Source organism: Montipora capricornis, chromosome 6 (assembly GCF_036669925.1).
Source record: "Montipora capricornis isolate CH-2021 chromosome 6, ASM3666992v2, whole genome shotgun sequence".
Taxonomy (NCBI): Eukaryota; Metazoa; Cnidaria; class Anthozoa; order Scleractinia; family Acroporidae; genus Montipora; species Montipora capricornis.
The window spans coordinates 42,681,715-42,696,223 of NC_090888.1; the positions used below are offsets into that span (position 1 = coordinate 42,681,715).

General features: G+C 40.8%; 1 protein-coding gene across 1 annotated transcript in view; it reads left to right on the top strand.

Annotated features, from left to right (window-relative positions):
* The window catches only part of LOC138052176 (intermembrane lipid transfer protein VPS13D-like), a 132,482-nt gene that overhangs the window by 100,971 nt on the left and 17,002 nt on the right, over positions 1-14,509 (top strand). The window contains exons 55-63 of the mRNA XM_068898550.1: positions 2,851-2,995; positions 3,523-3,620; positions 4,610-4,687; positions 5,462-5,585; positions 6,808-6,877; positions 7,619-7,778; positions 9,515-9,644; positions 12,856-13,074; positions 13,195-13,267. Of these exons, the coding sequence (XP_068754651.1) occupies positions 2,851-2,995; positions 3,523-3,620; positions 4,610-4,687; positions 5,462-5,585; positions 6,808-6,877; positions 7,619-7,778; positions 9,515-9,644; positions 12,856-13,074; positions 13,195-13,267 (1,097 nt within the window). The remainder of the gene's footprint in view (positions 1-2,850; positions 2,996-3,522; positions 3,621-4,609; positions 4,688-5,461; positions 5,586-6,807; positions 6,878-7,618; positions 7,779-9,514; positions 9,645-12,855; positions 13,075-13,194; positions 13,268-14,509) is intronic.

Here is a 14,509-nt window from a genome sequence, read left to right on the forward strand (position 1 = left end):
AAGAGTGGTCCTGCGACCGATCGAATTGGAATTTGGAGATGTTGGTTTTTAAGGAGAGGGGAAAACCGGAGAACCCAGAGAAAAACCCCTCTCGGAGTAGCATATTAAACAACCCACATATGGTCACGAGTCCGGAATCGAACCGGGGCCACGTTGGTAGGAGGAGAGTGCTATGTAACCACTAAGCCATCCCTGCACCCCTCGATGAAGGGAATCTGTTTCAGTTTGGGTGGATAAGCTTCCCTTGCTCATGCATTTGACTGAACATTTAATGGCTTAAAATACTAAAGCATCATGTTTCAAGCAGTATTTTATTAGTATATTAGTACTATTAATTAATTAAGGCGGGAGGCCACATAGTGTGGTATTGACCTCTGGCTCGTGGTTCTTCAGCACGGTTGGCACAGTAATTAGAACACTTACCTCCAGTGTAGAGCGGGTTCGATCCCAGACTTGGCGTCACATGTGGGTTGAGTTTGTTGGTTCTCTACTCTGCTCCGAGAGGGTTTTTCCCCCGGGTTCTTCAGATATTCCTTCTCCTCAAGAGAACAACCCTAGGTTTTGATATGAATTGGAGGATTTCTTTGTAGTGTCCCCAATCAGTGCCTGACACTAAAGAGCTTGACACTTGAATAAGGTTCATAATTATTATAATTATTATAATTTATGTTATCTTCACTAACTCTGGTTGCATTGAAGTGAACTTACCGCATTTTTTCCAACCATTTTTGTTGAAACGCGGTAGCTCCTGGGAATAGTCATTACCAGACTTCTCCGTGTTGACAAGTTGAGGAAAACAATATCGCGGGAGCGCTCGCGGCCGACTTTAAAAAGCCCGCGTAAACAACAGCAGTCGCTGCCCATGCTTTCCCAACTGTTTCAACTTAAGTAAGAATTATCCTGGGAGCCGTATTGCATTTTTTTGCCGTCACTTTCTTTGATCTGTTTCATTAATGGTGGCTAAATAACATATTTTTGTTGTAGTGGTAATGAGCCTTTATAGCCTGGCGATGGCTACAATGGACAAAATTCCAAAGAATGTAGAAACCAAAATGAGGCCTGTTCGCTCTAATTGTCACAAATGCGGAACAAAAGGATCAGCCTGCCGTTTCAAAGTGGACTGCGATTTAACTTCCCCGAGTTCAAACGCTCATGAAGAAGTGATATTTTTTATGTATTTTACGCTCTTGGGAAAGGGAAGCTACACCCTTTTATATGGTGTAGGTTCCTTTTCCTATGAGCGTGACATACTGGAGTATGTTCTTCTTTAACAGTGCTACATTCCCGTACTGCATCTGCAGTTCTAAATCAGTACCATTTACAAAAGCTTTATCGTATGGCAAGGTGCTCTTAGTGACCATTTATGTAATAGAAACAGAAAACGTAACCCCTTCGTTACAGATAAGGTTCAATTTAATTTCTACTTAGTTGGCATTTTAAGGCGACACTTCTTAATATTTACGTTCATTACCAAGGAAGTTGATGTTAAATCTTAAACCGGTTAAGAAATTGTTGGAAGACAAATTCTAACAATTCTTTCGTATAATTCGGGTGATTTTCTGGGTGGTAAACACTGAAAAAGTGGGAGGTGCGGCGGCCTCATGGTAAGTGTTCTCGACTCCGGATCGAGTGGTCCGGGTTCAGGTCCTGGCCGGGGACTTTGTGTTGTGTTCTTGGGCAAGACACTTTACTCTCACATTGCCTCTCTCCACCCAGGTGTATAAATGGGTACCGGTGAATTTAATGCTGGGGGTAACCCTGCGATGGACTAGCATCTCATCCAGGGAAGAGTAGAAATACTCCCAGTCGCTTCATGCTACAGAAACTGGAGATACGTGCCGGCCTGGTGGGCCTTCCAGGCTCGTGGCAGACTTCACTTTAAACGCTAAAAGAACTTAACTTAAAAGTGAAATCTCTGTTTTTAGTTCGACAGACAGAGACGCAAGGAAAAGTTATTTTGACAGGAAAAAAATTGTCCACAATACAGAAACATAACTTTTTTTTGCGTTAAGTTTTTCGTGGTTTTTCCACTTCCTGGACAAATTTCGGCACCCAGTAATTACGACTCACATTACCCATCTTAAGATGGGTTATTTTCTTTTAGAATCCTTGTACAGTGTATCGCGAGTTTCAAGTCATCGTACTGTCGTATATGCTGGTATCTCTGTTTCTTTTTTTCTTTTTGCCCTTTTTTGTTTTGTTACTTCAACACTGAAGGGCATTTTACTTTACATAGCAGGAAACACTATTTGCTGCGTTGCAGTATGGGTCACCTTTATTACCGTCCTGGTAACGTAAAATCTTGGGTCATCTATGGTGGCAAGGTTAAAGGTCGTTAATAACTTCTCACTAACCGAGCGCGACGGCCGTACTGGGGAATATTGGCCCGAGGTCGCAGCGAGGTCCGTACAAAAAGGACCGAGTGCCAATATTCCTCAGTACGGCTCGAGCTAGGTCGTGTAGTAAGTAGTTTATTATATGGCTTTTTAATTACCTTTTGCTTTGTTTTTGCAAGCCCGTAATCGGCCCGTGGGCATTACGGGAGAATAATGTCCTACAGTTCAGTCACAATTAGCCAATCAGAGCGCGCGTTATGTCGGCTACAAACACAAGCCATATAATAATTGCTTTTTAGTGTCAGTAGGGCTTATATTGTTGCGGCTGAATGGGAACAAGTAAGAACTGGAGGATATTATACAGTCGTTGAAGCGTCAACTGTCTTTAATTGAATGCTTGTTCGAGTCCATATTAGTTGAAAACACCAATTTTCTTATAACATTTTTAAACTTCGTGAGAACCTAATGTTTCTTTAGCTGCATCGTAACGCCATATTATTTGTGTTTGTTGCAGGGTGTATGACATTGGTATTGATGTCCGGTTTGGTAAGGGCAGATACCGGGATACCAGAATAGTTACCTTGGCAACGAGATACCAACTGGAGAACAGGACTCCACACACCCTAGCCTTCTCACAAAGACACTTTGTCAGGGAACAAGTACGTGGCAGTTTCCTTGTCATTTTCCGAAACACTTTTAAAAATTATGTTCAGTGATTTACCTTTTGAACTTTTGTTTACTGTTTCCTCTTGAAAATGCCTCTATGGCGGCTCTAATAGAAAAGAAAGGTGTTTCATGAAGTGACCATGAAAATTCAAATGGTATAGTAGAGGGGAAATGTGCGTTCAATTTGTTGTTTCCATTGGTCGTGTACGTTCCAGACTTGACAATAAATTTAACTAAATCGTTCTTATGGAATACTCCGATCCCAAAAGAATTTACCATTAGGAAGTTGTTCTTAGCTTTTGTGTGAACCCAGGACCAACTGGTGTAGACGTTTTGCACGGCAGCCATGTTGCATGGCAGGAACAATGAAAATGTTTTGCATGAGAAAGAACATTTGTTCCCATAGGAAAGAGTCGTCTATTGTTCCTGCCATGCAACATGGCTGCCGTACAAAACCTCTATTCGCACGAAAATGATGAAAACCGTTTGAATGACAAAGGGGTTTTACTATTTTCTACAGGGAACTCAAAATCCCGAGGGAGCACTGACTGCCTTACCAGGTGCCTTGGTTCTTTTCCACTGGTCCAGAACTGATTTGGACCAGCTGCTTTGCATCAGGTAAAGCCATTTCTAATTGATACAAAGAGGTCTTTTTGCCATTGCTTTTGTTAGAGCGGTTTTCATTTAAGTGTCGAAAGTAATTAGCGAATTGCTTGGTTTTGTATTACTTCACTCAGTGATTGGTTCAAAGTTCTCGCGCCATTTTTTTCAACCATTCAGAAGTGAAACCAAAACCAATCGTGACTCGCGCGTGCACATTTTCCCGCGCTTTGTGTCGGCTACGTGTGTAATTACTTCGAGTTTTGATTGGTTTGCTGGATTGTCTCCGTCCTTTTTGATTGGTCAAAGCTATTACTTTGGTTTTGGTTTTACGACTCTCCTTTGAAAACCGCTCTATGTTTTGAGTTGTTAGTTTTGTTTGAAGTGAACGCTTTCGTACGGTTTTAGTCCAGTATGTTCCCTTGTTTTGCCTTTTGGAAAGAAATTCTATATCGGAAACGATGAGGTTGCGAACAACAAGGCGGACATTTCGAAAGAAAATCGAAGTGCTTTTTATTGATAAGACTTGAAGCTGCGACTCTCTAACTGAGCTAAAAAAAAGATATGGGGTCTAGGCTTTGCTTCCACAGACATTAAATTTAAACTTCCTGCACTGTATGAAATTCTGGAATCTCATAGCCTCACTATTTTTGTGCATTAACGACTTTATTCTCCCTCCCTCAAGAGGTGCTGCACAAACTGGATTGGCAAACTCTTGCGAAATGGCTGCCAATGAAAAGAAATCAAATGTGTTTTAACTTTTTGCTGCTGCAGCAGTTGTATTTTACAAAACTTTGTTTCTTCAATGCGGCATTGTCTGTTGGATTACCAATTGGTGTAAAAACTTATTTTTCGCGGTTTTCCAACAAAGGAACACGCTCGCTACAGAATGCTCCCGAGTATGTTTTGTGTGGTATTTGAATTTCTTGTTCCTTCGTCAGCCAGTGCGTATGTTCAGTTGCCGTTAAGTCATTCACATTAGTCTCTAACCCACATGGATCTTACAGGTTAAATGATGTCTCCCATTGTCAGTGGTCCGGAGGATTCAGAATTGACCGAGATGATTCGTTTCATATCAACATGAGGTTTGCAGGATTTTTTGTGTTTATAAGTGTCTACGGATTATGTTTGTTTTTTATTTAGATTTTGCTGTCTTTTTGAGGGATATGATGCAAACAGATGTCATGGACTGTGTTATCAATCGAAATCTTTGAGTGGGTCGGTCCCCAGACGGACCAGATGTCCTACCAGTAGAGGAAGGGTGTGTTCGATTGACCCTATTCCGGAATAAGAATACGTGGAGTGATGTGTTAAAACGGTGTGTTTGACGTTTTGAAGCAACAAGGATAATAAAGATAATAGCATTTTAGTAGGTGTTTCACAATTGTGAATGTGAATCTCCGTAAAAACGAAGGATTTCTAACTACTATTCCATGTATTCCTATTCCGGAATAGGGTCAATCGAACGCACCCAAGTGTAAAATTATAACATGTCCACATCAGCTGTATTGCTCCCAATATGTACTAACCTGCTTCAACAAATAAATAAATAAATAAATAAATAAATAGATAAATTAATAAATAGAGAAATACTGGCATTCAATAGCCCAATTAGTTTGTCAGTCAGTCAATGATTTATGAGTCACTCAATTGTTCTACTGGCCACCATTGATTCAACCAAAAATGCATACACGTTTGTCACAATTTTCATTTGTTACTTAGTATGTTGCCCAGTTCTTTATTCAGTAGGACGTTTTCACCAACTTAGCTAGTCAGTAGCAAATATTTATTCCGTGAACCGGTTCTCCGTTTTCCTTGTGTAAGTCTTGTTGTTGAACTTGTTCTCTTCCTTTCTTTAGGAGCCTAAGTGGATGCTCGTTGTTTGTCAGAGTAGAGGTTATGCTAAAGGGAGCTACATTTTATGTTCTCTTTACTGATGCCTCGCAGCTTCCCCCACCATTCAGGATAGACAACTTATCTGAGGTTAGTTTAACTGTGGAGCACGGATAAACTCGATCTCACTGAAGTTCGGTATTTGTTTCAGTGTTTCATTTAGCTCATTATGAAGAATCCTTCCTGGCTTATTCAGAACCATATTGCTGTGGCATAATTCTTAATTCTTACAAGAGCAGGATTTTTCTGAAATCTTTATACTAAAAAAATTACAAGAACTCTTTCAACAGCAAAACACGGAGTGGAGTTCCAACGGGCATACGTGCCGTTGTTGCGACCTCTTGAGACTAGAAACATAAAGAAGCGATTTTGAATTTCAAATTCATTGTCCTGCAAAGAACGACCACAGATGCTGTTGGACAATGTGAGAAACTTGTTTAAGTTTTTATCTTGGGTAAGGTTGAAGCTTTCACCCGATTATAAATCGCTTTACTTTAGTGAGTAAGAGACACAGCAAACTTACAGTTTGAGAAAAACACGAACAACAGAGATACGATTTTGTGTCAGAAGGACGATTGATTTCCCGAAGGGGAAGTTTTCCGTTGCGGAAATTGAAGGCCAGTGAAAAAGGGTAACTGCTCGTTGTCACACTTTTCTTGCGTGCCTTATATCGTACTCGGGAGTTCTTTTCATTTATGCCTTGTTCGTGGACATCTCTTGGTTATTCCTGTAACAACTGATAAAGTGCAAGCTGACAATACAATCCAAAAACTGTCGAGCCGGTATTGCAAGAGGCCTCAGTAGGTTCGAAGCTATGACTGTCGCCATCCACTTGGCCGAGGTATGGCAAACAGTTTCATTCCTCCTCAGTCCCTCGTTTTACTAGAATTAACTGCAGTTGAGGAAAAAGAAGGCGAGGTCGCAAACGAGCCGTTGGTGTTCACGTGGCTGGAGCTTTACCCGGTTTCTGTAGCGTGAAGGGACCGAGACTATGGCTGCTTTCCCCTGGACGGGATGTGAGTCCATCGCAAGTTTACTCCAGCCGGTATTCACTTATACAGCAAGGTGAAAAGAGACAGTGTTGAGCAAAGGTTCATGCTTGAGGATACAACACGATTACAAAGCGACGCCTCAAACCAGACATCCTTGGGACGGAGACCGGCGTGGTAACCAGTACACCAACACCCCTTCGTACAATTGAGGCACCCAAATATGTTTTTAATGATGAGTGATATAGTTTAAGGTTGCGTTGTTTCTTCAATTTCCGATAAACTTGTGGTTTATTTTTCTGCTTTTATTATTTTGTTGACAGGTGCCAATAACGTTTTTCCACAGTGGTACTGAGGATAGGTTGCGGACGATTCTTCAGCGAAAGCAATCAGGTAAGTCTCGTTGAGGTCTAAGGACGAAAGCATTTTGAAAGACAAACTCTACAACGCCTTCAAATTAAACACACTTTGAGGATAATATATACTCCTCCGTAAGAATGCAAGGAATTATCGTGCAAGTGTTCCTTCAAATTGTTGCATTTTCTTTGCAAACTGACTGGTGTGGCCGGCCAGTTCTGACAAAAGGAAAGCGTCCTTAGTCTTTTTAAAATGAAGCCAAGATTGCGTGACATTGAGTGCGCCTTTCCTTCGTTTCTTGCTTAAGTATCTGGTAGTTCTGTCAGCAACCACGCGAAAATAAGGCGCACCTTTATGGCCTGCACACTCCCCAACTTTTCTCCCAGACGTGCATCCCAGGGAAAGCAAATCTCTTTTATTGTCGCAATGCAAGTCACAACTTCAATTCACAATCCTGCTCTCTCTCTGCTACCCTTTTCAAGCCCTACCGAGACGTTCAGTTAGTTAAATTTTCTGTAGGACTGCATGTTAAGTAAAGTTTGTAGAATAAGAAAAGAAAACGGGTGAATAGACCAATTTCGATATATTGAAATTCAGTCCTAAACAAAAGACATCATCTCGAGGCTCTGGGGAATAAATAGATAGATTTGTATGAAATGAGAGATGATGCCTTTTGTTTAGGACTGAATTTAAATATATCGAAAGTGGTCTATTTCGAAAACATTCCACGTTAATCGTTCTATGTATGCCAACTGAATTGTCCGTTGTGTTGTTCAGTGCCTTACTCGTGGGATGAGCCTACACTACTGCCTGAGTTATCAGTTGGAGTGATGGGAAGTGGATCATACATGCAATACAATATGCAGGATCTTGGTGGCGGGGAGAGGATTTACTATTACAACCCTATCTATATTGTCTTTACCCACACCTTTACAAGGTAATTTTCCAGTTTGTGGTGAGAACTTTGTAATGAAGAGCTTTAAGGACGTTCGCGCGAAAATATTCCCACATTGATTTTGTTTTCATTTCTCGCCTGAAGTAAGGTCATAAATTGCTTATTCCAAAAATGAAAAAAAACTGGGGGTCACCGACTTTGTTTCGGAGAAAAAGGCAAGGGAAAAATGCCGTAATTTCGATAGATGGGTCATCATAACGAGGTGTAGCCTCATCTTCTCGTCCGTCGAAAATCACAAAAGTAATATGTTAGAGTGAAGGTTTCCGTGAATAGAAATGTAGGAGTGGGTTTCTTAGATAATTGTATGCCGCTGAAGATGTCGTAAACAGTAGAGTTAATCCTCAACGAGCATTTTCGCAAGCGCAAACCCTTGTAACCGCTTCCGAATTCAGGACACAAGGAAAAAAAATTTGGAAAAAGATAATTTGTTGCGTTGTGGTTTTTTTTCATTTTATCATATTTTGTAGAATGTAAGAAAAGTAAGATATTCATGTCTCAAAAAATAGGGGTCTCCGATGATCTAAACGAGTAAAATCGATGTGATGTTCCTAAGCTCTTGGAGAATTTCGTTTGTCACGTTTTTTTGTGACCTGCCGGGGAAAGACTGGAACCCAAGGCAGGCTCGATCGATGAAAGGTTTTTGCAAAAAAAAAAACTTTCTCGAGCATAGCAACGAAGTTTCAAGCTGGCGTTATCTTTATTTGGTTAGTCTTTTGTATCATATCTCTCCATTGCCGTAAAGCTCATCTTCTGGAGCGTGGTTTTTGTGAAACATAATATCTGGTTGTTTCTTCGTAGGTCCGCACTATTTAAGTGAGCGAGGAAGACAATACAATTCAGCTCCATTTTCATGAAAGTAAAGGAAAAGAACTTCAAAAACATGCATTCATTTTGAACTAAGAAGTTCGTAGTGTAATAAAAACATTTTAAAAAACCCAACCCCATTAAATTTACGCAACGTCGCTGACTAAGACCAACCTTCCTCGAGTTTTCAAAACTTTCAGCCAACGCTCGATTAGCTACCTTTTCCACACCTTTTCCAGCCTCCCACCCCTTTCTCTTTAACGTTTCATGATGAGTTGGCGAGAAGAGCAAGGGGACACTTCGTGACGCTTATTGAAATTAGCATGCATCTAATTAGGGTTAAACCTGGACATATATTTTTGAATCGAATTGGTATTTTCTGTGATGTTAGCTCTCGGACGTTCTTTATCATAAATCCGTGATAAAATTTGCAAAAGAATTTTTTACCACAGTTGCTTGTAATCTCGCAATCTGATTGCTCGCGTCAATTTGTCACGCAATGTTACAGCCAATCAGGAACGCCCATTTTGGGAAATAAACCAATCATATTGCGAGAAAGTTATAGACAACGCTTTCCTCTTTCTCGGCTTCGCCTCGTGAGTCCACAACATTTTGACCACTGTGATGACGAATATCGTTGTCGATAAGAAGAGTGTTAATGAAATGAATGTATCTTTGAAGTTCGGGTTCTAGGCGAATGAGAGAAGTGATCCTCACACCTATCGGGACGATTCAAGCAATTGTCACTTTATAAACATCTGAAAAGATCAGGTGGTTTCAACGGGATTTGAACCCATGACCTCTGCGTTGCCAGTGCAGTTCTGTAACAAACTGAGCCGGATGAAGCTACACAGTGCGAGGATCACTTGAAAAACCCTAACGTCACTCTCTTACCTTTTGTCCCGTATTTTTAGCGTGGATGGTCAAAGTTGTGGCTCGTTTCACATCGAACCTGCTACTGACGCTACCTATGAAACTTCCTTGGATCTACGTGAACTTGTGCTAGATGTACCGCGTGGCTCTGCTGTCCTCTTAAGCACAAAAGTAAGACTCTTTTCCCCGTGCTAATTATCTTCTTTTTCTTTGACATGCTCTGGGAAATTAGCAAACTTTTCTTTTGTTTTGTTAATAAACGTGGCTACCGTTCACGTGACTGAAAGATGAATCTTTAGATGGAATGCTAGCTTGCATAGCAGGCGGTTTGGTGAATTTTGGAAGCTCTTTTCCACCAGGGTTGATTGAATGTAAATGGCCACGCGAAAATCAGAAGTCAAAAGAGCAAGCGAAGGGGGGAGGGGGCGAGGAGAAGGAGCGAGATCCCGCCTGCAATGAACCCCCCAACGTTTCGAAACCTCCTATTTCCAATCATGTGTGACGCGCACGGGTTTGATGTCAACTACCAATCAATCATAGCGCGCCTTGTGTAAACATTGGCGGTAATACAAAAAAAAAATCTAAAATTTCAACTTACCGTTAACGTTTCCCTGTCCATGTTTATACTGTGTGCGATTCGTCAACAATGATAATCATATACAGCCGAAATATCTCACTTCCATTTATGACTGGTTGTACGTCCTTCTGCTCTTATTTAAGAACACCAGAAAATCCAAGCTACCGCAAGGAAGTATTCGATTTTTTTGAAAACAGATTGTCGGCTCTTTCCGCTCTGCTTTGTCTTTACACTTTTATGAAAGGTAGCAATAAATTTTGACTAACAGGCGGATTTTCTTGACACTTTATCAGTCAATCACGAGCGATATTTTCTTCGTCAGTGGGCGAACGGAGGTTTCGAAAATGTCGAGGGGTTGATTGCAGGCCGCTCCCACACCTTCTTCTCCGCCCCCAACTCCCTCGCGTTCTCCTTTGACTTCGGTCCAGGTTTTCGCGCGGCCATATTCAAACAACATATCCTCTATCTCTGAAATGACGATTATCGACAATTCGTAATTTTCCCTGGATTGACTGTTATCGTCAATTTAGATTACTCTGTCCCAGGACTTGTGGCAGCAGATGAAAAGAAAAACAGTAAAAGCTGTATTCCTGGACGGGGTTTGAACCTGGAGCACCCAATGTCAAGGAGCTGTTTTTATCCACTTAACAACTAAAGATCAACTGGCTGATAATTGCACCGATTATTTATCAAATCTAGTTAGTACTGATAAAATCATTGCTGAATGGTGGTAAAGTCTAGTACTTCATTATAAAATGGTTAGCTTTCTCTTAAGGTTTGGTAACCGACATTTTCTCCTTTTTAAACTTGTTTCTTAGCTGGTGATAATACACGTTTACAGCAGCATTCGGAAGAAAAAATATATTGACATATTTAAAAAATTTCTGGCAGTTAGCGATGCGGTAGTCTAGTGGTTTAAGTGAAAGGGTTAATAATAGAACATTCCCAGGTTCGAGTCCATGCATTGGGTTCTGATTTTAAAAATAGATATTCATTTCCCATAATCCCTATCAAGCACTAAGCGTCCTAAATTGACGATAATAGTCAATTTAGAGAAACTTAGGAATTGTCGATAATAGTCATTTCAGAGGTAGAGGATGGATTGATTCAAAACGATCACTCGAAAGTCAACCCCGTTGCTACGCAGCCTAATGGAGTACGAGTGTGAGTGTTTTCCCTGTTGAGCATGCGCAATGAAGTTGAAGCCGTGAGTTTTTCTTTCAAGTTCATGTTTGCCTCCTCTTGAAAGCGAGTCTAAGTTCAAAGTTTTTTTCATGAAGATTATAGTTTTAATTCATAGGTAAAGTAGAACTAATTACCATAAAAGAAAACTTCGCATGTAGACTCCCTTTGAAGAGGAGGCAGACGTTAACTCGGAAAGGGCCTATTGAGCGTGATCACATGCAACGAAAAACAATGTAAGACCCATCAGATGTAAGTGGTTTTCACTTGACGGAAACATAAAATCTTTCATTAGCTCCTTTTGTTCGTCTACCAGCAATTGTACATTACACCAGTCTTATCTATGTGTCGAAAAATTGGTTGCAAACCTGCAATTAAATAAGTTTATATCTGACTTATGGCATTTACACCCCGTGTGCATCCAACTAAACAGCAAAAGATATTGACACTAAATCTTCCATTTGGCGCTTGAAGTCGGTGTATTAGTATTCGTGAATTCCACACGTTGTGCCAAGCATGCATGAATATACACATGTTTTGCACGACGTAACGTCTACTACATGAATGTTAACAGTTTTAGAAAAACTAGGTTTGTTTTAAAGTTGTTGCGAATACCGGTTTCGAACACGGGGCGGAAGGACAGGTTCGTTACTCATGATCATTCACAAAGAAGAGTTAATCGCGCATCTGTACTATGAAAAAACAAAAATGCAGGGTAAACAATAAAATTACAAGAAGAACCAAATTAAGCGTGCATTTCGTGTTTTACCCAGTGATTTAGAATTCTTTAAGACTGAGATAACAACGTTAAGACCAGGTAAAAGAAAGAAACGTAATAAATATTCCTGCATTTCTTTCCGCGTGGCAGGGTTCGAACCTGGAAAGTTATCAGATTTGAATAACTGCATTTCCTGTCCTGTAAAGTTATGAATTGAATGTAGGACACGAAGACGCGTGGAAAATGACACTCTCTGTGTTAAAGGATTACCTAGTTTGATGGCCTAGTTCCCACGATCCTCCTTTCGCTCAGTGGCAGAGCATCCAAACTGGTAATCGAAAGGTCGTAGATACGACCCCTACAACAGAAGCACTCGGGTTTTTTCCGAGTATCTCCGAGTCACCACTGACGAGTGTCCTATAGCTCACGGGAAGAGCATCCGAACTAGTATTCTGAAGGTTGTAGGTTCGACTCCTGCAACAGGAGTACTCAGATTTTTTCCGAGTATCTCTGAGTCATTATTGAAAAGATATCATTTGGAAATACTCTATGAGCATTCTCTCATGTGGAGGATACATGTATCACTTAAGAGAACAAAAATTAAGATTGCTCATTTGAAGGTCCTTCAAAGTGCAAAAAGGTCCATGGTATAGACCTTATTCATAAATGGCGGTCAATTTATGATTCTTTTGTCCAAGTGCAAATTAGCCTACCAAGCCTCGATACCATACAGTGAATTGAGAAGAATTCTTGCTCTAAAATGAGGCTTGGTAGGCTAATTTGCACTTGGACAAAAGAATTATAAATGTGACCGCCATTTATGAATAAGGTCTATTGTCATAAGAAAAACTCCAAGGAACCCTAAAGTGGCCCTTTCACTGTCATGATTGTTATTTTCACTTCAGGAGCCTCACAGAAGATCACAGCTGTGGAGAATGACCAGCGGAGGCCTGTTATCTCACGAGGGCTCTTCACCTCCATCTGTTAAACCAGGACCTGCCAATGCTGGGCTTGTGTTGGATATCGACAGCTTGGCTCCTCCCACTTGTGGCAAGTATGTACGGCTAGTGCTTAGCAAACCCAACCCAAGAAGGTTGCATTCTCAGACGTGGTCATTTACAGAGGTAATACTCTTCATTGCAGTGTTTATGTATTGCACAACTTTTAATTAATGGCGAAAGATGTGAAATGCAGTTAAGTTGGACCACTTGAACAGGTAAAAGAGAGTGTGTCTTATATTGCAGGATAATCGGATGAAGTGTGATTTGCCAGGATTGTATGTTCAGCCCAGAGGCGGAGTCAAAGGACTAAGAGATGGTAGGTTAACAATCAGTGAGGGTTGGCCAGTGTGCGTTTGTGAAAAGCACGTGCGTGGCACGAGTTTCACAATGTTATATATGCCAAATGACTTATAGAAATTGATTGATTCAAAATCAGTTATTTAATTATTTTGAGTGTCAACTTTTTAAAAATTAAATCTATTATAAGCGGCTTAATCCCTGTCTTTATTCTTTCTTTAATATTATTAAATACACCTTGATTGTTGAATGTTGTGTGTCATCCATAACTGCAAATAACCGCTAACCGACTATTCTCGAAAAAGGTGCTTAGGGTTGAGACGTGCAGTTCATTTGTTGTATTTCTTTTAGTCTTTTTGCATTCATTTACGTCTTACATAATGATGCTGTTCTGCCAGTCATGCCACTCACCGTTCCGCAAATTCACCCCGTACACTCCTGCGGTCGAAGCACGCAAGACGACTTGTCGCTGCGTCAGGTCGCGGGGCTTGGACCCTCTGTGTGTACTGTTTTCAAAACAAGTCTTTGCAACAAGAAACCTTTAGTGTGAACTTCGCAGGGATTATACGAGGATAAGAGGGATGTGAACTATTTTTCTCATTCATTATGGCATACCGGTGAATGGTTTACTGAGGAATCATGACGCCTTCTCGTTAGGTAATTTTCATTTTGTCGCAACGAGTTTTTAAAGAACTGTGTATATGACGAATAACGCTGCTGTCACTAACTTTGTCGCTGCAATCAGTCGCACGATTTCAAACCAGAAGTTAAGAAACTTCTTCGACTGATGATCGCTTCGATAAAGAATTTCACAATACTTTACCATGGAACACGAAGCGCATTGTTGCAGCCACGTTTCGAGCCTTGTTGTACAAGCAACTGGTGTTACTCTATGCTTTGCAGTGTTATGTTATTCTCTTCCTTGTCAGCTGATCCCGAGATAAGACGCAGCTCTTACAACCTCCAATTTCATTCGATCCCTTTAGGACGCGCTCTATTGTTTTTTGGGATTAGGGTCCATTGTTGATTGGTTGTTTGTTTTGGTGCATTGTTTTCTGAGCCAATCCCAGGACGCGTTGTAATAGCTAATTTACTGCCCGTTTCGTCCGCGGCAATACATCTTTAGTCAAACAAAATAAACTAATAAAAAGAGTTGAATGCTTTGAGCGGTCCACCAATAAGGAGCCTTTAGCAAGAAAGGCGACGACGGCCTCGAGGATTTTACGTAAAAGTAGAACTTCGGATTATTCCAAGTCGCTCG